The following is a 24,981-nucleotide window of genomic DNA, read 5'->3' as shown; positions in this document are numbered from 1 at the left end:
ATCCAATTGAACCGCGAATTTAGACCCTCTCAGTCTTTCCAGCAGTTGTGATTTGATATCAGCAGACATGTCCTAAATTCGTCATCTGCTCTTTAGCAGAAACAGACGTAACATTAACCATCCGTTGTTGTTGCTGGCTGTAGTCCTCGCCCTTCCTCTCAAAAAAAGCCCGGTCTTTTTTTACATAATCTGGATGCTTGGTCTCGAGGTGCCTCTTCAATTTGGCAGGCTTCATCGCCTCATTGGCAAGAAACCGCAGGCATATCAGACATTTCGGTTTCCCTTCCACTTCAATAAATCCTTATTGGAGATACTCCTCATCGTATTTCTTTACTTTTGTTTTTCATTTACTTCATTTGTAGCCGTAACCTGTCGTTTTAAAAATCGGTCCATCTTCGTAGTATGCTAGCCGTGTTATATCTCTATGATGCTAGCAGTGGCGCTCTCTGACTGACGTACCAGTTATTGTTGTTTCCATGGTAACGAGTGACGCGCTTGATTTTTAAATGTATAGATTTGTTAGATTGGAACGTAATCTATGAACTATTTTAGATTAAAAAAATAAAATATTATTTGTTGAACTATGAAGCCTTTTGTAAAAAAAAAAAAAATGAAAAAAAAATGATATCATGATAATTTAAATTAATGAATCTGAAAACTTTTCACGGACCCCCTGGCAGAGTGCCACGGACCCCCGGGGGGTCGCGGACCCCACTTTGAGAACCACTGGCCTACAGTTCCCATCTTGGTGAGAACATGTCACTGTGGGACTACTAAGCAGAAGTGTTACAACCAACAGAAGAGGCTGGCGGCCAGCCTGAGCGAATCATCAGGCTGGGCCGAACCTGGGTTGAGGACTGCTTGTATGCCCCAGTGACTATTGCGGGAACAGAATGTTTTTGCGCTGGTCGACACAGGTTCTTCAGCAACCCTGTTGAAGCCTGAAACGGTGAGAAATAAAACAACTATTTGCCCCACCATAGTGAAATTACAGACAGTTACCGGGGAACGATCTCCGATGGTGGGAGAGATAATTGTGACAATGGGGGTGGGAAAGAAGTCTGTTCGCTGCCCAGTGTGGGTCGCAAACCTGGAAGATTGCATCCTGGGGCTGGATGTTCTTGGGACATTAGACTGTGTCATTGATACAAAGAGGGGTACACTCACTTTTCCAGATGGATAGGTCGTTCAGATGTGTAGGCAGCCACCCCAGACAGGCAGTCGTGTGACCCACACCATTATAACACAGACAACCGAGACAGTGACCGACGCCGTTGCTTGTTTTGCGACCTCCAGATGACGGCACCTGCACAAACCCCCACCCTGCCGACCCTGGACCCTTGCCTTCACCCAGTCATTGCTGCAGAACCTGTTGCAGAGGAGAGAGTTTCGGCAGTAACAGACATCTGGCAGAGAAACTCTGATGGACTAACTCCCAATGAGCAGAACCTGCTGCTGCAGCTCTTGCTGGAATTCAAAGACTTTTTTTCACTTTCTGAGGCCGATGTTGGCCGGACAGATCTCATCGAACACAACATCAACACTGGAGATGCACAGCCCATTAGAATGAGACCACGACGCCTCCGTCTGGCCAGACAAGCTGTAGCAGATAAAGCACTGGGCGAGATGCAACGGGCTGAACTCATCGAACCCTCCAACAGCCCCTGGGCCGCTCCAGTAGTCATGGTTCCCAAGAAAAAGAAGGAGGACTTTCGGTTCTGCGTCGACTTCAGACTGCTCAATAAAGCGACCAAGAAGGACCTGTACCCCCTTCCTCGCATCAATGAGGCACTCGATACAGTGGCAGGGTCTTTCTGGTTCTCCTCCCTGGACCTGTGCAGCGGATATTGGCAGGTCCCCCTTGCCCCTGAGGTCAGACACAAAACAGCCTTCATCACCAACGGGGGTTTATGGCAGTTTAAAGTTCTCCCATTCGGCCTCTGTAATGCCCTTGCCACATTTGAGAGGTTTATGGACCAGGTGCTGGCAGACATCCCCAGCCATGAGTGTGTTGTTTACTTGGACAATATCCTCATCCATGGGAAATCCTTCTAATCAGCTCCCGGGGCCCTCAAACGTGTGCTGGTGAGAGTGGCTTGAGCAGGACTGAAATTGCACCCCCAGAAGTGCTGGTTCGTGAAGCGTGAGGTGACTTTTCTCGGTCACAGGGGGCGTCGGCACCATGGGAGAGAAGGTGCAGGCTGTGAAGGATTGGCCCACCCCCAGCTCTGTGCAGGACCTGAAGAGCTTCCTGGGCCTGTCCTCCTACTACAGGAGGTTTGTGAAAGGGTTCTCCTGCATAGCTGCGCAACACTGTTCCGCCTGTTACAGAAAGGAGAGGTGTTTTCATGGACAGTGGAGTGTGTGAAGCTGACAATTGTCCAAAATACAACCCGGTGTGGGCATTTATTCCAATCATAAGCACATGATTCACAGCCTCAATTGCTGTTCCCCTGAACACAGTCAGCAGCCGCCAGGATCTCACACACCTCTCCCAAACAGAAAAACCCCAGATCCTAAATGCCCAACCCAATCAACCCAACAGGACACAGGTGAGGGGCGAGGAGACAACACAGGGCACCAGGTGCACACAATCAACGGCAACAGACAAGGGGAAAGGGGAACACATTTCAAAATAAAATACAATAAACACTACATCAATAAATTGTATACAAATGTGCACATATGCAATATACAAGGCCTGAAGCCGTCAGTCCATAGTGACGAAGTTATCTTCGTGACAGAGTGTCAGGCAGTATTTGCTTTAATACAGGAAGCCCTAGTGGAGGCACCGATCCTCTTCCCCCCTGACCCCACCCTCCCCTTCATCCTCAACACCGATGCCAGCAACAGTGGAGCAGGAGCCGTGCTGGCCCAGGTGACACCTGCTTGGTTACGGCCAACAGTAACCTGTGATCTGAATAATACACTCCCGGATAAAGGACAAACTAAGCCTCCCTGTGTTCCTGTAGCGAGACGCTACATTATGTTTGTCAATCTTAAAAAATAATTTCCATGTCAAAAAAGTCACAGTTTGTCATAAAACTGTTGAAATATAAGACAACTATGAAAAATATGCAACTAGAAAGACTACAAATCCCAGAATCCCGGTCCCGCATGCTGGCTCTTACGGAACCGACTAACTCCCCTTGTGTGTATGTACAGTTCTCAACATGCCCAGACTTGTAGTGATTTTCACCTATTTTAATACTTTTCAATTCATTCTGAAAGAAAGAGGTGAAATGTGCTAACGTGACAGCCAACTAGGTGTTGGTGACATATGCAAGACCAGAGTTGTAGTTCATTGAGCGCTTCACACAAAAAAATGTGTTACTTCAAAGTTTTACGACACATTTTTATTTTTTTGACTTTTGAAAATTATCTTTTAAATTGACAAACATATGTGTAATTCGTTGCACAATTCAAACGGGATCAAAAGATAATCTTTCTCTCTCCATTGACTTCAATACATGATTTTTCCAAAATAAGGTCCCATGGAGGTCCACCGGAAAGGGAGGGACCCCTTGTGTTTCGGTAGTGACATGAAAACTGGGGACATGATTTTTTGAGTATAGTTTTTTTATAAAAGATTGATACCCACAATAAATCTAAATCTTCCAACTTCTGTTTGAATGTAATCATAAAGATCTTCTAAATACAGCATTGAACACAATTAAACAAAAAGTTGTAAGTGTTATTTGCAGAAATTGAAATGTAGATGTCAGGGTTGGGGAAACCTACTTCCCAATAGAAAGTACCCTAAATGATGTTTTTGTACATATTAAGCTTATCACTATCTAATGTAATGCCTTGTGTTTAAATAGACCATAACATATTCTGAGTAAATATCTATATATGAATACTTAATATTGTAAATCCATCTCACCTTCAGCAATCACTGCCTCCATTACCTGCAAGATGTCTGTCTCCCCCCCCCACTTTCTGAAAACCCATCTGAACTTGGGGACTATTATAACAGCACCCTCTCCTTCTGTCTCAATGAACTGGCCCCCACAAAGACTAAAAATGTCTCTTTCATACACTCCGCCCCCTGGTATACCCCCGAACTCCGCCAAATGAAATCAAGGAAACGTCAACTTGAACGCCAACACAAGAAAACCACACTAACAGTCCATCTTCAAATCTACAAAGACTATCTCCAGCACTACAGTAATGCACTCAAAGCAGCCCGGTCTAATTAATACTCACAACTCATTCAGTCTGGCTCCAGCAACCCCAAGCGTCTGTTCTCCACCATCAGCAAACTTCTCAAACCCTGTGACAACACCACCTCGTCCTTCACCACCGAACAGTGCAACTCCTTCCTTTTGTTTTTCCAAACCAAAATCAGCAACATTTACAGCAATCTGACACCCTCATCAGCACCCCCCACCTCCTCTCCTGGCTCCCCCCCTTCACCTCACAGCCCCTGTCCCACTTCTCCCCTGTGACCCCCATGCAACTGTCCCACTTCCTGACTGGAATTAACTCCACCTGCACACTTGACCCAATGCCCTCCAAATTTGTTAAAGAGAGCCTCCCTGCCATCTCCCAGCTCATTGCCACCATCATTAACTCCTCCCTCAGATCTGGATCAGTTCCCCCCTCTCTCAAACTGGCTGCTGTCACACCCATTCTCAAAAGACCTGGACTCACACCTGACATCATGTCCAACTTCCGGCCCATCTCAAATCTCCCCTTTCTGTCAAAAATACTTGAACGTGTCATTGCCTCACAACTAAAATCCCACCTCAGCTCCAATAACCTCTTTGAGCCATTTCAATCCGGTTTCCGATCAAAACACAGCACAGAAACAGCTCTTCTGAAAATCACAAACGACCTCCTCCTCTCCTCTGACTCCGGCAACCTGAACATCCTCATCCTCCTCGACCTCACCGCAGCATTCGACACCATCAACCACACCATCCTGCTGTCCCTCCTCGAATCATCACTCAACATCACTGACACTGCACTCTCCTGGCTGAAATCCTACCTCAAAAAGACATCAGTTTATCAACATCAACAACTGCACCTCCTCCACTGCTACTCTGTCCCAAGGCGTCTCCCAGGGTTCGGTGCTTGGCCCCCTCCTCTTCATCCTTTACATGCTCCCCCTTGGCAAAATAATTTGTCGCCACAACCTTCAATTTCACTGCTACGCCGATGACATCCAACTTTATATCTCAACAAAAACCATCACCCCCACAACACACTCCACTCTCACGAACTGTCTCTCAGAAATAAAAGCATGGATGCAAACAAACTATCTCCAACTGAACAGTGCCAAATCAGACATCATCATCATCGGCCCCCATCCCGTATCAAAGACATCTAGAATTTCAACTTCACCATTGACAGCCACACTCTATCTCCCCCCCTCACATCCGCAACCTCGGAGTCATTTTCGACAGTCAGCTCAGATTCGACCACCACATAAATCACATCACCAGGACCGCCTTTTTCCACCTCAAAAACATTGCCCGTCTCCGCCCATCACTCTCCTCCTCTGCTGCTGAAACCCTGATTCATGCATTCATCACTTCACGACTCGACTACTGCAATAGCATCCTCTATGGCAGGCCTATTCAACTGGCGGCCCGCGGGCCAGATGCGGCCCAGAACTAACTCCCGAGTGGCCCAGCCTCCCGTAGCCAAATTCCTACACTAGTACAGACCATGAACGCAACACTCCGTGTTGCATAGAAACCACCAAACCACAACGCAGCACGTTTTTTGAAAGTGCATCTAGTGGTGCTAGTAACGGTGGTCCTATGATAGCAACTCTAAAACATGTCTCTCTCAACTCTTAAGCGTAAACAGAGACAAAACGGTCATTTATCTTGTGGAGCAGATCCAAGTCAAGCTGGACCTTTTCGCGACCGACCTGAGCACGGGTCGGATACTGCATTTTCCGACGCTCCCCAAACACATCACATCCCCGGCACAAATCACGGATGTGATGACAGATTTCATTGCGAGGTTGAAAGAGAACTTTGCCGGTCGATTAGGACTTGCTCTGCCCACAGAGGTGATGATGGGCTTTGCCAGAGACCCCTTCACTGTTGCAATAGAGAGGGACGTATCAACCAGAGCAAAGGAAGTGGTCCCCTGCATTGACAAGGGGAAATATACACTGGAACTTATTGACATGCAGCGCACTAACGGGCCAGCGAAGTTTTGGAGTGATGTCAACAAACAGCAGTTCCCTAACGTTCAGAAAGTAGCGATCTGTGTGCTCAGTATGTTTGGATCAACATACACATGTGAATCAAGCTTTTCACACATGAACTCAATCAAAAGTAGCACTCGCTGCTCCCTGACTGACAGCACACCTGTTTTAGGATTGCATTGACATCCTATGAGCCAAAAATCACTGCTCTTGTTCAAAACAAAAAATGTCCCTTCTCCCATTGAGAAAGTCAGCGATGACAAATCACAAATGAGGTGATAGTAAGCACCTAGTTTACTATAGTAGACGTGCAGTGTAGTATTCATTCATGTGTTGGTTACCCTTATTCCTTGTTATGGGTTTGTGCACTGAAGGGTTTGACAGTTCTTTCAGTATTCATTTAAATGCACTTTGTAAGTGCTGGGTCAAATGTGACCAAAACGTATGATTTTTTTGTTATTACTTGAAAAGTGAAAAAATAGTATTGCTACAGTACTACCTCTGTGTGTTGCATTGGAGCTCTTTAGCTGTTTTTTTTTATATGTGAGGACATTTATTAAGACTGCTATTATTGTATTCAGTTAAATGCACTTTGTGATGTGCCTGGTTAAAAAAAAAAACCTGAATATTTGACTTCTAAAGCAAACAAATGTAATGCTACAACTGTGCACTTTTTTTCAGATTCTGGTAAATTAATGCGAATTTGTTGTGTTTTTATGCACTTTTTGACATACCTTTGTTAGATGAACAATGAATAAAAATGGCATGTTCTTCATCGCAGTAATATGTGTTGGTTTAAAATGTGTCACTACCCGCTTTTTACAGGCCGCTGAAAGTCTGGCCCAGTTGAATTTTGTAGTTATAAAATCTGGCCCAACTGAATATGTAGTTGAATAGCCCTGCTCTATGGCATACCATCCAACCTCCTCAATAAACTCCAACATATCCAGAACTCTGCTGCCCGCCTCCTCACCCATACCCGCTCCCGAGACCACATCACTCCCATCCTCCAGAACCTCCACTGGCTCCCCGTCCGTCAAAGAATCCACTTCAAAGTCCTTCTCATTACTTACAAAGCCCTCAACAACCAGGCCCCCCCTACCTCACAGACCTGCTGCACCACCACACCCCTTCCCGCTGCCTCCGCTCATCAGAAGCCAACCTCCTATCCATCCCCACCCGCACCAATCACCGGACCTGGGGGGACAGAGCCTTCTCCGTCGCTGCCCCCTCCCTCTGGAACTCACTCCCACAACCCATCAGAGACTGCACCGACTTCACCACCTTCAAAAAACTCACAAAAACTCACCTCTTCAATCTGGCTTTTCATGTGTGATTGTTTTTGTATTATTTGACTTTAACTTTAAGTATATATTTATTTGTTGTTCCTTTCTTCTCTTTTCTTTTCTCTTCACTATTATCTTTAAAGCGTCTTTGAGCACCTGTAAAAGCGCTAACAAATTAAATCTATTATTATTATTATTGTCTTGTTAAATAGTTTTTCTTGTTGTGGGACCGCACTTTGTACTAATTCAGTAGAATGCCCCATATAGGGGAAATAAAACATACAGCCAACCTACTGATATAGATACATAAAAGAAGACAGTATTACAAATATGTACAGTAGGCCTAACTTTTGTTTAAATATCTCTAAATAAAGCCCTTCGACCTGTAGTGGCTTTTATCACCGCAGAGAGGGGGGCGGCACCTTTTATGATGGTTCATAGTGCGCCAGTTAAAGCGTAGAAGAAGAGGAGCAGGAAGTAGAAGAAGTCCTCCTTACTACGTTACCGCGAAAAGGTCTGGTCTATACGCATTTGTATTCGTTTTTTTTCAAAGGTAAGCCCTAACTGCAAAGGCGTAACTTCTCTTGAAGGTAGTGTTACTGTGCAAAAATAAACCCAATGATTACACTTTCACAAACATGGTACTGTTATTCTGGAAAGCGTTAGCTAGCTTGCTATCATCAAGTGGGATACCAATGCTACACCGTTGACATTAGCTAAGGTTAGCTTGTTAGATGTTGGCAAAAGATGCACTCTGGTAACTTGCCTACCATAATTCAGTACATTTTACAGTGGCCGTTGTGCCCTGACTAGAAACGTTTGTTGTTCTTCTGAAAGAGGTGGTAGCTTCCTGAAAGTCGTGACAGCATGGCCGCTGCAGAGCAGTGGGATGAGCACCAGGCGTATGAGGAGCTGCTGTATTGGGACGCCCTGATCCAGGAGGGCCACCGCCTCCTTCCGCACGACTTTGATAGGTACACAAGCACGCACTGCAAGTAATGTAATATGAAGTGGTCTTAAGATAAGATGTACCTTGATAGAGTGGCGAAGTCACGCCCATCTACTTCCGGTCCATGGGACCTTATTTCGGAAAAATAATGTATTGAAGTCAATGGAGAGAGAGAACACTTATCTTTCGATCCCGTTTGAATTGTGCCATGAATTACACATATGATGTTTGTCAATCTTACAAAATAATTTCCATGTCAAAAAAGTCACAGTTTGTCTTAAAACTGTTGAAATATAAGACTATGAAAATATGCAACTAGAAAGACTACAAATCCCAGAGTCGCGTAAGTGATGTCACAATTGTTTTCCTCCACTAAGAGATAGCTAAGATCAGTGCCATATAGATATAATCTATCTATATGGTGCTTGCTAAGATAAGATCACTTTAACAAGATGCCTGTGTGCTTAGTACCAGGTTGTTATCATACCAGCGATGGGTCTTGCTCGTTCTTTCGCTTCCCGTCTGATGAAAGGACCAAGAGTGGCTGGATCAAGTTAGCTACCTAGCTATTAGCTAGCACGTTAGTTAGCATTAAGGCCTTGTCATTTTTATTAGCCTTAATATGAAGTAACATCAAGTAACCCAACATGTTAAACAGTAAGAGTAGTAGCCATATTTCGTGAACCCTTTGAAGAGTACTGTCACCGGTGTGCTCATTCTATAATACACAATTTAAACACGGGGGAGAAATGCTAACGCTAACGCTAGCATCGGCGATCGCCGATCTTTTCTACTTCATGCTATCTGCACAAATGGTTGACATTAAACATTAAAAAGAACAGGCAGTCCAGAGAGAATCAAAGGAATGCAGACAGGCAGCTTTGCATGACATTCTTCTGGACGTGTTTCATTGTGGTGATAGTGAGGGTTGACAAGACAGTAGTGACGGCCATCTTGGTGACGTGTGTTGTTCTGTGAGACCAGAGATGTAGTTCATTGAGCGTTTCACACAAACAAATGTGTTACTTCACAGTTTTGCGACACATTATTTCGTTTTAGACTTGCAAAATTATCTTTTAAATTGAAAAACATCATATGTGTAATTCGTGGCACAATTCAAACGCGATCGAAAGATAATCTTTCTCTCTCCATTGACTTCGATACATAATTTTTCCGAAATAAGGTACCATGGAGGTCCACCGGAAGGGGAGGGACTTCGCCACTCTATTGATCCTCATCGAGAAATGCTGGTGTTATAGCAGCAACAGAATGAGAGAGAGAAACACAGGTGTTGTACTACATGAGAATATACACAGGTATATTAAGAATACAAACAAATAAAATAAACATGTTTAAACTGTATGAATATAAATAAAACAAGTGAGTTGACTCTGATCAGGTGAATTTACATATAAAGAGATATGTGAACATGGTTAAATAGACATTTAAATGTACATTTAACATAAAATGATCAGTACTTGTGGGTTATCTCTCGCCACTTTTTTGTTTTTCAGACTCTTAATAACCCTAACTCTAGGATTAATGTTTGTTATTTTGAGAAATTAAAAAGTTAATGTGGAGGAGCCAGCTACCCGCTATAAAAAAGTGTTGACAGATAACCCACAAGTACCAAATTATCCTTAGATGAAGTAAGGCAATTCAAATTGTGTAACACAATTAATGGTATTTATTTTTTCATAAATACCAAACATTAAGCAACATTTATTTTTCAATAATTCAAAAACAAGATATAACTCAATAAAATAAAATAAAAACTCAGTTTGAGGTCTAGAAACCTGCAAACAGACTCTCAGAAATGAATAATAAAACTCACATAATAGACATGATCCATTTGCTTTTGAATGTGGGCACAGTTAGAGTAGATTCACTTAATTGATCTCAAATTGGGACATTTCTGGTAAGTTTGCCACTGAGTTGATAAGAAAATGAAACATTTATTTGTTTCACGCTGAAATGACTTTTATTCTATCAATCTGTTGCATTTCATATATAATGAAATATTCAAGCACAGTGGGTAGATCAATAATTCTAAGGGTCTTTTGCTATCTCTTCAAAGTGACAACAAAACATTCCGATTTGAATGTTACTGTATTGTTGTAGTGTCTGCTTTGGTGCTTTTCTGTCAGAGCTTCCCTCACATTTTCTTTCCCTCTTTCCAGATATGAAGATCTGCGCTACTGGTATGACAGCCTGTGCTACGAGGAGGAGCTGAGACGATACCACGATTACGTCGCAGCTATAGAGGAGATTGAACACCACCCAAGGCACCATGAGGTCCTTATTTCTCCTTCTGAATCACCCATCAAAGACTTAATAGTCCACAGGCTTTATAATTTGACTCATTTGACCTGCCTCCAAATTAAGACTGAACATCTAATGTTTTCCGGTTTCTGTTATGCTTTAAAAAGATTGCTCTTCCTCTTTCATAAAGGCTATTTCTGGTGCGTGTTTATTTCGTATAAAGTCAGGCACTTCCCAACTATTACTATTAATGTTTTTACTTCCCAACTTTATTTTTACTTCACATATTGTATAAGAGTGCTTTTTCACTGGAATGCATCGAAGTAGCAATAAACTGGATAAGAAATGCAAAAACTACTTCTAATGAATACTCATATAATAAAAACAACTAAATGTATATTCGCTCTCATCTACACTATGCCGTCTTTTTTTCTCTTACCTAAACCTTACGTTTTCTGATTTCCCAATAAAGGAGGCTCCAACCCCCCGGGCTCACACAGGGCCATATGACCGCCACGTGATGGCCAAACACTCTGAAGTGTATCCTTCCCCGGAGGAGCTGGAGGCGGTGCAGACAATCGTCTCGCGGGTGGAGTGTGCCCTAAAGACTGTGTCTGACAAGATGGATATTCTGAAGGATAACACAGGAAATACAATGAGGTGAACAGCATATCCAAATGCTCTCTGGCAGTTTTCCCAATGAGTTGAAAAGTATACATACAGTACCGGTTCTTTTATTGTTTTTATATAGCTTCATATAGTGACTGTTTGTTTATTGGTTATTATATCTGGTTGAACACCTTACTGCACTAGATACAACATTTAGGTGTATTTAGACTACATATATATGTTCACAATGCATTTATATTTAGAATATACATACATTCAGAGTTTATTATTTTTATAAATCATATCTTTAAAATAAAAGTTCTATCAATGATCCCATAATATTATTGATAAAAAAAAAAACCTAATAAGGATGAATCGATAAGTATCATTATCAAAACATCTTAACTACTCTAATTTTAAAATCCCTAATTAAATGCAGATCAAAATAGACACTTTTAACCTGACAGTTTTTCCTCTTAAGAGAAATGCTTCCATTATTATTTGTATTGCTTCTCCCTCATCACAGTGCAAGTGTTGATTCACAAGAGCGTGTCCTGCGGGGGGTCATGAGGGTCGGCCTGGTGGCCAAGGGCCTCCTGCTGACCGGAGACAAGGACCTTGAGCTGGTGCTGCTCTGCTCCAACATGCCCACCGTCACTCTGCTCAATCAAGTGGCTGAGAAATTATCTGAACAGCTAGAGGTAGAACTGACTACCTACAGTCATTCTCTATAAATACATTTCACAAATTGAGGTTAAATGTGGTCCTTTCTTAGATATTAAGAGTTGTTTTTCCTTTTTTAACAGGCAAGTTCAGCTGGGACATATACAGTGAGCCAGTGTCCGGAGGATGCCAGTCTTGTTGTGACGACTACCAAGCAGTCGATCCTGACGCTCACTATCCACCTGACTTCACCTCTGGTCAGGACAAATCAAGAAACTGAAATTGCAGGGAAAAAAAATGAAGGAGAAGAAGGTACGTATGTTGGTTGAGTCTCCAGCATCAGCTTCCACAGCTGCTCTGATCTGTGTGTCCTCAGTGTGCAGACACTGTGCCGCTCCACTGACCTGTAACTGACATGGTTGTCCATCATCATCTTATTAACCCTCAGTGGAGCGGTCACAGTGACTGTCTTACACCGGCGCCGGGGAACAACCAATCATTATTGGCTCTTCACCTGCTCGGGGGTCCCGTCGTCGTTTTGGGACAAACTGGTGTTTGCCAGCTCTACATTTCCTCTGTAGTCGCTGATTCATGTTGGAGACAACAATGCTACAGTTATAAAAACAACTTTGTTTATTCTTGTTGAATTGTTTTCATGTTTTAAAGTGAAGGCTTTTCAAGAATAACAAGTTAAAGCGCGTATTGCATGTACTTGATCCTGAATATGTACATTTGGCACCAGCTGCAGCAAAACTGATACATTAAAATGAAAATGGCATGACGGTAATTATGTGGCTTCTATCAATATCCTTTAAATGTAGCAGGGAAAAGGTGTAAAAAAACCAGAAGCAGTCTATTTTTTCAATGCTTGTCCTGGTTAGTCGAGTTTTTATCGAGCTTCTGCGTTGATCAAGCTGTATTTACATAGTTGCCCAATGTTTCAAGAAGGTGTTAAGGGGAGGCATACAGAACCATACCGGCCTTAGTGCAGTTTTAGTCCATTGGGTCCAAATCCCAAAGTCTCTCCCCCCCCGCCCGTAATTTTCAATCAGGATGACAATTTTTGCATGTTGGATTTAACAGCCTACTGTTTCAAGTTATGTAATTGATCCTGACAGAAATAGGCCATGTCAGTGTTAAAAAATCACCATAATCATATCCTGGATTATTCTTTTATGAATTAAAAATTAGGCATATCAGCAAATAACTAAATTAATAATATAAACGCATTTTGCCCATAGTAAAGGTCCCGTGCCTCTCAGCAGGACACAGTACAGAGAATAAATACAGGGTGTGCCTTTTATTAGTTGTAGAACAGAGAACATGTCTGCAAACACAAACTCCGTAAAAACTCTCTGTAGCGACTGACAGGTGATCAAGCGATCAGAGATCACAAACGGAAGTCATTTAACGAGAAGCTTCCTTTCTTCCTCTCACTTTGCGTGGTTTAATGAGGAAGAGACACGAGTGAGGGAAACATGGATACATGTTAAGAGAAATTAGATGGACGTACGGACAGTCTTGTTTAATCTGAAGTTTTTTGACATGATTTGACCACGTGATGACACGTTCCCGCTCGCGTTGTGTTCAAGGACCCTGACAGGAAAAACAGTCAGTAGCCAGTTATATTTAATTGCTGTCTAGATTTTGTTTAAACCTTTTTAGAGTTAATTATCTACGTGTGATTATGAATTACCCCCCCCCTGGTGTAGAGGATGAGCTTAAACTTGCACACAGCTGGTATGGCCCTTTGTGTTTCCAATCTTTTTAATAAGGCACTTTTAGATCAGGGCCTCCATCAGTTTTGCTGCAGTTTGCAGCAAAAGACTCTAAATGCTTGTGATTTTCAATTTACTGCCTTTTAGTTTGTGAAGTTTTTAGGAACGCTGGACCTTTGACCAACTGGACACACTGTCTCAGGAGGGGGGGAGCAGCAAACCCAAGCCGAGTGGCTGAGGGAAGGGGGTGTTCAATGTAGTTAACAACATGCTATGCAATGTTTTTAATGCTACTACATTGTTTACTTCCATTTAACACACTGTGGAAACGTGGGCCGGGAATTGTGAGATTTATTCTTGCTGGGACCAAATATTTACACCCCCTTTCCCTGCTGCTGGTTTGGGGAAAGCTGCTACTCCCTGAGCTGCGAGACAGAGCCCACCCCCTTGGTCAAACTGTACCTTTTCTTCTTACCCCACCTCGTCAATAGCTACGCGAACAGACAACGATCCGCCGGACGTTCTGGACAGGCAGAAATGCCTTACTGCCTTGGCGTCTCTCCGCCACGCCAAGTGGTTCCAGGTTTGCATTCACGTCCTTATTTGTACGTAAGGTTGAACTGTTTCTTTGAGTAGTTTCTCTTGTCTATCCATTTAGAGACGGTAACCCTTCACAAATGTTATTAACTCATAAAGAGTGATCTGTTGATCCATACCAATGACACCTTTGATTGTGTCATTGGTATTGACAACAGCATATCATTTTCTTTATCAGAAAATTAATCTTCAGACTTCAGCTCTCTCTATATTCACTTTGTGTGTTAGTACATTGAAGTCTTGTTGATTTGGAGACGGCTCAGTTGTTCCGACCTGTCTGTGCTTTGTTTTTGGGTTGTTTTGTGAAACTTCAAAAAGCAGGGTTAAGGAAACATTAGCTCCTCCAATTGAACTAGCTTTTGTTTGTGTCTCCAGGCTAAAGTCAACAACCTGGGTTCTGCCATCCTCGTGGTCAGGATCATGAGGGACTTGTGTAACCGCGTTCCTACCTGGACGCCACTGTCGGGATGGGTAAGGAAACCGTGGTCGTATTTGTGCACAAATGGAGCTTGGATGTTGATAATGTTTGTGTGTGAAGTGAGGATGTTTTTTTGTTTGCCAGAAGTTAGCATCATAAGGGCTACATAGACAAAAATGATTTTTTCATTGGATTTTCGAATGTGGCGAAAGCAGAGATCTGTGGCAAACAAACGTTGGGATAAAAGGGTTAGGGTTACACATTAACACCGATTTAATTATAGTAATAGCGTATATGCAATTTCCATAAGTAAATAGCTAACTTAATGCTAATAAACGAGCTACATGACAGTCGCGTGACTTCATGTCACCATTGCGAAGCTAAAGGTGACTGATGGTCCGCGTGTATTTACTCATGTATTTTATGTAGTAGAACAAGACATGAAAAACTTGTTAAATTGTATTAACCACAGACCTTCTTTCCGCCATCTAACCAAAACTAAAATGTTTACTAATTTCTGGGACTCATTCCCGCACCACTCTAATTTTCTCTCTGATCTCCTCATAGCCTCTGGAGCTGCTAGTAGAAAAAGCTATAGGAACGTCTGAGAGAACGATGGGAGCGGGCGAGTCGCTTCGCAGGGTTTTGGAGTGCGTTGCATCTGGAATCCTCTTGGAAGGTTAACGTTTGTACTAATTGTCCCACCAGCATTGATTTTTATACACTAGCATTACCATGAATATACTAATGTAGCTGTATCTGTGCATAGGAGGCCCTGGAATAAAAGATCCATGTGAGAAGGACACAGTCGACGCCGCTGCAAATCTGACTCCGCAGCAGCGGGAAGACATCACGCAGAGTGCTCAGGTAAGAGCAGGATGCTAATGCATGACTCACTCATATGTTTGGATGTAGTGGCTCACTTTGACATTCTCCATAGTTTGCCTTGAGGCTCTGTGCATTTGGACAAATGCACAAAGTGTTGGGGATGGACTTCAAACCTACAAAGCCTCGGAGAATAGGGGGAGCCGGCAAAGAAGGCACAGGTACCTATCAATCTCTTTTATTTCCTGTGTTGTTTGTCATGGAAGAGTCTGTTCTCATGCTTGTTTCTGCTGCGTCCTGCAGCCCAGATACCGCCCGCTGGACACTTCAGTCTGCCAGCTAAGAGACCCTACACACAGGTCGAGAAAACTGAAGGGGAGCCCCAACTCAACAGCAAGCAGAGGAAGTTTCTGAAGTTCCAGAAGCGCTTTCAGAGGAAATCATGTTAGTAATGAGTGTCGGCAGACCTGCTGTAATCTGAGCCTTTTTACTGTTGAATGAGCTGTTTAAATATGACTGAAATGTTCACCTTCAACGCCATAATACAACATAAACTTGTACAATATTTTTTGTTTCTATTTTCGATTCTCTTTCAATTTAAATATGACTGTTTGAAAAAATCCATATTATACATGCATCCACATGTATCAAGTGGAGAGTTTATCATGTAAACGTAGCTAGATCTCTTGCCTTCTAATGTCTGTACCTAATTAATTGTAGGGGTTTCCCCGACTAAGAATGTACAAAGTCTTGCCTATTGTCGACTAATAGTCAGACTTTTAACTAATTTAATTGTTGTTTTTCTGTCATAAGTGACGTTATTAGTTGTTTGTATAGGCCGGGGTGCATGTGTGGATGCAGCAGTTTTATTCATTTTGAAAGAGAGATTGATAGAAAGACAGAACACTTTTTTGTTTTGGGCTGCTTTTGTTTTGTGGTTATAAATGGAACGGCCCTAATTCAATTCACCTCATTGTAGCAACAGACAGAAGGAAGGCGACACAGAGAGCCTCCTGCTTCTGATTCCCACAAAGACACGTTCAAAAAATAAATATATTTAGCATTCTGGTGGTGCTAAAATTCAATTTAAAAAAAGTCATATTATTTCATCCAAAACATAAAAAATAAATCAAAATTGGTTAGCATAAGGTCTCAGCCTCTCGTGCGCAGATAAAGTTACAGGTGATGCGCCAATGGGAAGTGGAGCACACAGGAGACAACCGTTTAATTGCAGACTGTTATGTTTGTGGGGGAATGGCAATGCATACATTATTTGAGATATATTTAGAACTCGCACTTCATTTTAAGGACATTGCGGCCAGGGGTGTAGAGCTATTTTTTTAATTTGTAAAGCCTCCTTCACTTCATGAAATGGCTGCAGCATCAGGAGGCAGCCTCTGAGAAGTGCAGCACCAGCGTGTACACACCGCCTTCGCAGTGTTCCCCACTGCAGGCTGCTACGTTTCAACCACACACACCTACACAACACACATTGAACGGCCCGATTATTCCCCCTATTACTCGTCGTGTGAAGGAAATGTCCGGTCACAAAGGCGCATGGTGTGTGTGTGTGTGTATGTTTAGTGTGTTTGTGTGTGTCCAACAACGGCATTTGTTTTCAAATTACCATGAACAGTAATTTAGACACATCTGGCCAACTCCATAGGTATGTGGGTGTTCCCAAAATAAGTTAGTTTAATCTTAATCTCGATGTAGTGCTAAATGCTGTCGGAGTGCACCGGAACGAACGCCCCGGTATGACGTTATTATTGCTGGCAAACAAGCCCAGGGGTCTCACTGACATTTCAGTTAAATCAATATGTGTACAGTGGTCCTAATTTGTTTTAATTGTATCCTGGTTTTAGACCGTGTTAATATGTTTTGGATGCATATTGTTCTATTATTTGCTCAGGCTGTTACATACAATTAGCCACTGTTGCCACCTATATTAGGCTATATTATATATTATATTAATATTTGTAAAGCGGTCCTAATTTTTTGTTTTAATTGTATCCTGGTTTTAAACGTTAATATGTTTTGGATGCATATTGGTGTTTCTTCAGGCTGTTAAATACAATTAGCCTCTGTTGCCACCTGCTGGTGAGTAAATATTCAAATCAGTTAAAATTGACAACCAGTCCGCAAATTTTTTTTAATGTATCTGCCGGTCCTTGGCACAATAAAGGTTGGGAACCCCTGCTCTAAATAATAACATTTTTTATACAAGTTAGCAGACACATTTTGTTTTTATTTAGCTAAATTAGAAATCAGCAAGATGCTTCTTGGATAGGACCAGCGAGTTTGTATGGTGCAACTTCATCTACATCAGGGGTGTCAAACTCAAGGCCCGGGGGCCAAATCCGGCCCGCCACTTCAGTTGATGTGGCCCACAAGAGCTTGCAAAGAATATAATCAGTTTATTATAAGGTTACATGCCGCTTTACAGGAGCACGGTGCCCATAAACTACATGTCCCACAATGTATCGAATTTTTCTGAGATGCGCACTGAAGAGACTTGCAATTATTTGCCCTAGACTTCTGCTTTCAGACGTAGTTAATTATGAAGTTATTACCCTAGATAATAATCCAATGCAGAGGAAATATTGTAAAATAATACATTATTTTATATATATTATATATTTATCTATGTATATTTATATAGTCTTGAAGTTACCACCGGCCCTTTGAGTGCAACCATAATTCTAATGTGGCCCGCGATGAAATTGAGTTTGACACCCCTGATCTACATGATGTCTTCATGCAAAATAAGGAGATTAATAGTAAATTAAAATGAGTATTAACAGAATTATTAAAAGAGTGATATTTATACCAAAAAAAGAAAGGAACCAATAAATGAATTGTAGAATCAGACAAATCGTGCCCCAATATTGCCCAAGTGAAATGATCCTTTGTTTCCACAAACACTTTATCGCCAGTCAGGCTCCTAAGATTAGATAGTCGTCTTTTAGGGCCCCCGCTAATAAAATGACAACATGACGTATATAAAAGCTGGGAAAATGATTGCAGAGCTGCATGAATTCATAGTTCTGGATATCTCTCAAGGAAACTGCTCGTGTCTAATGAGTTTATTTTCCTTTTATCCATAGTTACGGATGATTTTAGCATGAATGCTGTGATGCGTCTGAACCAGTACAGACCGGGCCTTGAGTACCGACTCACGTCTCAGACCGGTCCGGTCCACGAGCCGGTCTTCACTATGGCTGTGGACGTGAACGGGAAGACCTACGAGTCAACGGGACCATCCAAGCGAGCGGCCAAGCTTAACGTAGCCACCAAGGCAAGACTCTTGTATTTCTTATTTAAGATTATCGAGTTGGTTTTCACAAAAAAAAAAATCTTCTCCACAGTGAAATACATATTTGATCCGTGTCCAGTTATAATAGTACTAGTAGTTACTAATTTGAAATAAACCTATGAATTTGATTGTACCTCTATCGAGGGGGTGGGGTTAGGGTGTAATGTGATACAGAGCTACTGTGCAACCCTTTTTGTTAGCAGGTTGATTCATGGATGAGTGGCCTATTGGTTGAAATTGGTTGGGACTAGCTACAATAAATATAATTAGTTTAACAGTAAGGAAAGATGATTGGATTTAATGTGAAAATTCAAAGAAATTTATTTATTTTTGTAATTTTCTTTTGGCATATATTGAGATTTAAAAGGGGTTAAAAAGGCATTTGTCGCTTTATCTCGACAATGACGTCTTTTAATGGCAGAACATCTGAAGCATTTTCCTGATGGTTGACCATTTTTATTTACCTGTACACACATGGCATTTGAATAAAGCAAGAGTTGTTCATAATTAGACTTTTCTAATTGACAGGCCCTGCAGGATCTCGGCCTTCCGACTGGCGCAGAATCTAAAGCGGAGCCCATTGTTGAAGTGGAAGGAACCAAGGAAGTAGTGAAAGCTGCTAGCACGGCCTCTAATGCATCGGACGAAGTATGTTCCTCAGTTCCTCCCTCTGAGAATTCTCTTTAAAAAGATAGTCATGTGTGTTTACCGGCCAATGTTTGTTAATTGCTTCAGAGCGGTCAGGGTCCTATCTTAACCAAACATGGGAAGAACCCTGTGATGGAGCTGAATGAGAAGCGCCGCAGCCTGAAATACGAGCTGTCTGCAGAGACAGGGGGCTCCCATGAAAAGTGCTTTGTCATGGAGGTGAGTCAGCATTATCACATACAAGAAAAACACAAAGGTTTACTGTTGGGTTCTTTTGGAGGGTTTAGTGACTGCGGACTCTTAAGTGCTAGAATCAAATAAGATTACACACTGTAATGTATGTCAGTTTAAAAAGCACAAACACTTTGATGCTTTATCTTTTTCCTGTCCATCAGGTGGCGGTTGATGGAGAGAAGTTCAAAGGGAGAGGCTCTAATAAGAAGGAGGCGAAGTCGTACGCTGCCCTCGCTGCTCTAGAGAAGCTGTTCCCGGAGGAGTGTGGCGTGTCAAACACGGACAGAAATGCTCCCAAGAAGAAAGTCACCTACACTGACATGGTAACTCATCTAGTTCATGATATGATATATTGTTTATCTTGTTAGTTTTGCTGAACTTGTAGTCCCAAACCATAAGTTCCCACGATCCTTAAAAGTGTGTGACTTTGAGTGGAAAAAATGATGGCCAATGAAATGAAGTTTTGACTCATTCATGTTGTGTGTGAGCTTCTGTAAAGACTACCGCTTCTCATTATGAAAATGATCTGTAGTACCATTAATCATCATTGTGGCTTTTAAGGTTTTGTTTCTGTATAAATGTTTAATAAAACGTTTAGTTCCTTGGTTGAACATCAAAATTGTTACACGTTGCATTAGCTATTAACATCAATTATTCGTCCATTTCCTGTTCAACAGCACATCCCGGGGTTCGGCACTATCCGCGGCATTCCTTCAGACTCAGGGTCTCGGGGCTGGGGTCCCAACAGAGGTCGAGGCAGGGGCCGAGGAAAGCAGTTTTCCTCAGGACCGAGCTATAACAAGAGTAAAGAATTTGCACTCACTTGATTTCAGCTTGGTCTTGCAAAGAAAATCTTTCCAAGATCCTTTTAAATACACTTCATACGTCTGTAAAGAAACCAACTAAATGTTAATTTATTTCCTTTATTTCAAAAGCTAACTACAGTTATGAGGGCGGGGCTGGCAGAAGCTATCGTAAGTATTTATTACTAACCGAAAAGTCTTTGCAGTCCCCCTAACATAACTAGTGAAAGGCGACATTTGTTTCCCTTAATAGACGTGTTTTCCATGCTTGTTTTTGTTTATTTATACGTCACTGAATTAAAAAATAGACATTGTTTGAAACTGATTTAAGAAAATAATAATGTTAATAATAATCGTTATTTGTATAGCACATTTAAAAAACAATAACAACAAATTGCTTTACATAAAACATTTTTAAAGAAAATAATATCTTTATACAGTATATCCTTTATTTAACCAGGTAAAAAGACTCATTGAGATTAAAATATATTTTCCAAGAATGACCTGAATATATAACTACACTCAGAAATGAACAACTATGCATTAAACAAAGGTCCATTCAACTTTTATAGGATAATAAGGAGTCATTGAAATGCCTGTTTGTAAAAGTATCTTGTCTGTCCTTCAGAGAAACTGTATGGGAGCTATGCAGCCAGCACCACAGCCACAGGCCCTCCCGCATCAAGCAGCAGTGTTGGCTATGGCACCTTTTATCCAGAAGGCAGTAGCACCAGCACATATGTCTCCCCGCCCGTCTCCAGCGCCGACACCGGCACCACACAGGGAGAAAGCTACCAGTCCATGCCTCCACCCGCCGACCAGGAGAGCCCCTACAGCTACGGCTACGGAGACGAGAAGAAGAAAATGCTGACCCAGAGTCAGACGCAGAACCCGGGGGGAAACTACTCCATGTACAGCACGGCTTACCCCAGCTCAGTGACGGGCGGACAGATGTATAACTCTCACGGTGAGGGAGGATGGAGTTGAATTTAACTGATACAATCAAATACAAATGTTCTTCCTGCTAAATGTTTTTATGAATAAATCAAATGTTTATGTTTTTGGTGTACACGTGATTTTTCCAGAGAAACCCTTCTTTAGCATAAACTTAACTTGGACGAAACGTCACTGTACTATCCAAGGTAACTGATTCCATTCATTGCCATATCTCAAAAAACGTCTGGAAATCAGTTCAAATTTGGCAGAGATCACTACTTAGACTTAGTCTAATTACAATATTGACGTTAAAGGGGTCACAACAACGTAATTCTGGATATAACTTATCAATTCATTGGCCGATTATGACAATTTCACTCAAAGGTCTAATAAAAATAAAGTTATGACGTGTTGGATATAAACTGCAACAGGACTTAATCCACATCCTTCTTTAAAAGGGCCCTATTAAGCATGTTTTCAAGTCTCTTTGTTTTCTGTGCCTCTAGTCTACTGTGACAATGTGACATGTCTGCTTTAATGTTCAAAAAGCTCTTTATTTTTCTCATACTGTCTGTCTTTTCACCCTCTGTCTGAAACCAGAGCCCAGTCTGCTCTGTTTGGTCAACTACTTAGAGATGTCCCGCCCCTTAGCTTATCACGTACAATGTGTTGGGGCACTAGCCAAAAGAAGTGTGGGTGTTACATAGTGACGTCACTATGTTACAGAAGTAAACAAAGGAGTCCAATGGTGGTGTTTCAGGAAGGGGGGGGAGTGTCTGGGAGAGAAACTCCCTCATGAAGAACCACACAGATGTTATCCTTTGTAGACCATTTACATGCACAAAACACACTACAGGAGAAAACCCCCAAAAGCATAATAATGTATCAGACCCATCATATAACACCTTCTGGTTTGTCCACAGATTGGGGGTACCAGTCGTCCTCGGAGAATCAGAATCAGAGTTGCAGCTCGTACCAGGGCTCCGGAGGACAGAACCAGAACAACATGCATTACTAATCATCAGTGTACAACCTTCTCACCTCAGTATGTCGTGTTTTTGTTGCGTTCTCACATCAATAGCTCTTGGGCATTTGAGTTATCTTACTTTACTAACCATAACAATGGTGATCTCGCTAAGTGGTCCTACGACGCTGATTAACAACTCGGTAAATCAACCCATGGTTTCTCTGTTCGGCTGAGAGTGCGTTCAAGTAAAAGGGGCGTGGTTAACAACATTGACCAATAACAAACCTGCACAAGCGTACAGACAGCACAGCGTCATACGTCAATGAATGAAGAGTCATCTGTAATATTAGACAAGTATGAAGAATTTAAACTTTATTCCTCCGTGAGTTAAACACATAATCCAGGATAAAGGAGAGACGGCAAAAAACGACTGACTGTTTGAATGCGTAAATAAACAGCTTTATAATATCACTGCCCCATTTAAGACACAAGTGGATCCGACACTTGAATGACCTTTGAGTGTTTCGTCAACTGAATGTGTTTAAAATATTTTTTTGTGGAATAGAAAAGAAGATATTATACGTCCCCACAAATAATTAAAAAAGAAATGTTACTGCAGTAAACAGGCTTATTTTTATATATTAAAGACAGCTGTGGTTTATTAAGCGTTCATCTAAGGGTGTTTACCGCAGGTTTCATAATAGGCAGATCTTTCTGAAGAGGGGCGGGATATTCTGTTAATTTACATGTTCACACAGTCGGCGTTGTATTGCCGCCCATCTTGCCTGCATATACTGCAGTTTCCTTCAGCCTGGAATATAACTCTATTGCTTTAAACTCCCCACACAGAGCTCTGATTGGTCAGCAGGCGGTGCTTACACTCGAATCTCTTATCTTGAACATTACCTGCTTTGGAGCATAAGTTAACATGGCGATTTACCCGGGTAAATAGTGAACCAGCGTCATAGGACTGAAAATACAGATTTAACCCTGAAGTGACCTCACTGACCCCAAATCCTCTTCTTAGTACAGGCCTCTGTTAGACCGGTTGTAGGTGACGGATGCAGGCTCCTCTTCTGATCAGAGGGTTCCACTCCAACCTCCCTAATGTCCATGTTGACATGAATGTAAAAGAAACATACCTGCTCTATCATTGTCTTCTCTGTACGGTTATGTTTTTTCCATCTAGTTACCTTGTTCTGTATCAGTATATGGTTTTGATTTCTGCTTGTACTTTTGACCTGAACATGTCTTTCAGTTTCTTCTTTCTTAAATAAATGACTCTTATTTTGAAAAATGTTTTACTTCCAATCTGTTTAATTATTTAATTGACAAGTACAAGGTTACAATATAGCCCTAACCTTGCAATCCTGAATTCAGATTTGTAATTATTTTATTAAGGGGCACACCACAAATTGAATTTTGCTCTTACAATGACATTGAAATAGGTTTAAAATTAAATATCAAAGTATAGGAGGCTTACATATCTGAACTATTAGTCTCAGTTTGAGTTTGAGAAAACACTACATTTCACATAATGCTACTCGCATGGCTTCTTGTATTACACTTTCCTGCCTTATAAACAAGCACACCTTTCAAACTCGGACATCAGAGTGGACATTTACTTCTGAAAGCCTCCTACAGAGCCAAATAATAAATGACACGACTGTATTGCATTCCTGAGAATTTACCACCTGGCAAGGTTTTTTTTTAATTAAAGTTAGTAGGGTGCTTATTTTTTCAGGCCCACGTATGTGAATAGAATCTGAAATGATCAACGCTAGTTGCTCATCAACTGTCAATGTAGAAATATTTCTTCTAATATGCCTTCTATTGACAGTTTGATTTTGTCAGGCAAAAACAGTTTATAATGAACTCCTGATGGCCTTTTAGCTGTTTAACGCAATATCATGGTTTCAAAGTGAGAAGAACGCACTATATAGTTGTTTATTGTACTATTTGTGAAAATATTTTGTTTCAGAAATTAAATGATACAAAACTGCATTATTTAAGACTACAGTTTCACCTTGCTGTCAGCATTTGCTGTCAGCATTTGCTGTGCTTTAAGTTTACGCATTAAGCTAGGGAAATAAACTCAGTGAGATATTTATTTATCTTTTTTATAAATGATCTTAAAAAGTGGAAGCAGACTGAAGAAATTGAAGGAAAAAACTGTGATTAACACTGAGGTGGAGTCTGGACACCGGCTATAATAACCGTTGTGGATCACATGTATCTCAGATGAGTCAGGGTGAGTAATGATCAGGCCCTGCTCCGTGTCCCGGGACGGGACGACTCCTCTCCGGGAATGCTGATAAAAGGACGGGCAGGAAGAGCTCTGCAAGTGTTCCTCAACTCGTCCTGAGCTCACCACTTATCAGCTGTGAGTGTTTTTTATCTTCGTCTCTGGCATTATCTCTCCAGACTGCAAGTTGTTTTCCTTGCCAGTTTGTTTTTTTCTATGAGAGGAATGAGGCATTAGATACTTTAGTTAGCTTTTATAATGTCACTGCTGACACTAATGGAGTTAATGTGTGTAAATCTGTGTTTCATAAGGAGTAGCATTTCTTAATTAATAGAA

General features: G+C 41.6%; 1 protein-coding gene across 1 annotated transcript; it reads left to right on the top strand.

Annotated features, from left to right (window-relative positions):
- Positions 1–8,294: 8,294 nt before the first annotated feature.
- Positions 8,295–23,697, top strand: LOC307017233 (interleukin enhancer-binding factor 3-like). Its single transcript, XM_079646789.1, has 19 exons — positions 8,295–8,429; positions 10,585–10,699; positions 11,139–11,326; positions 11,802–11,976; positions 12,082–12,250; positions 14,148–14,239; positions 14,629–14,724; positions 15,239–15,350; positions 15,441–15,538; positions 15,612–15,717; positions 15,800–15,940; positions 18,604–18,794; positions 19,341–19,460; positions 19,548–19,679; positions 19,856–20,017; positions 20,372–20,498; positions 20,630–20,668; positions 21,126–21,464; positions 22,357–23,697. Exons 1-19 carry the CDS (start codon positions 8,323–8,325, stop codon positions 22,449–22,451), a joined length of 2,604 nt encoding a protein of 867 aa, XP_079502915.1. The 5' UTR covers positions 8,295–8,322; the 3' UTR covers positions 22,452–23,697.
- The last annotated feature ends 1,284 nt before the right edge of the window (positions 23,698–24,981 follow it).

Source organism: Notothenia rossii (assembly GCF_949606895.1).
Source record: "Notothenia rossii genome assembly, chromosome: 1".
Lineage (NCBI taxonomy): Eukaryota > Metazoa > Chordata > Actinopteri > Perciformes > Nototheniidae > Notothenia > Notothenia rossii.
This window is presented reverse-complemented; position numbering and strand designations above follow the sequence as displayed.

Coding starts and splice junctions, on each gene's coding strand:
- LOC307017233 (XM_079646789.1), top strand. CDS start 8,323: ATGGCCGCTGCAGAGCAGTGGGATGAGCACCAGGCGTATGAGGAGCTG. Junction 12,251..14,147: donor AAAAAATGAAGGAGAAGAAG/GTACGTATGTTG, acceptor CCTCGTCAATAG/CTACGCGAACAGACAACGAT. Junction 18,795..19,340: donor AGCTTAACGTAGCCACCAAG/GCAAGACTCTTG, acceptor TCTAATTGACAG/GCCCTGCAGGATCTCGGCCT.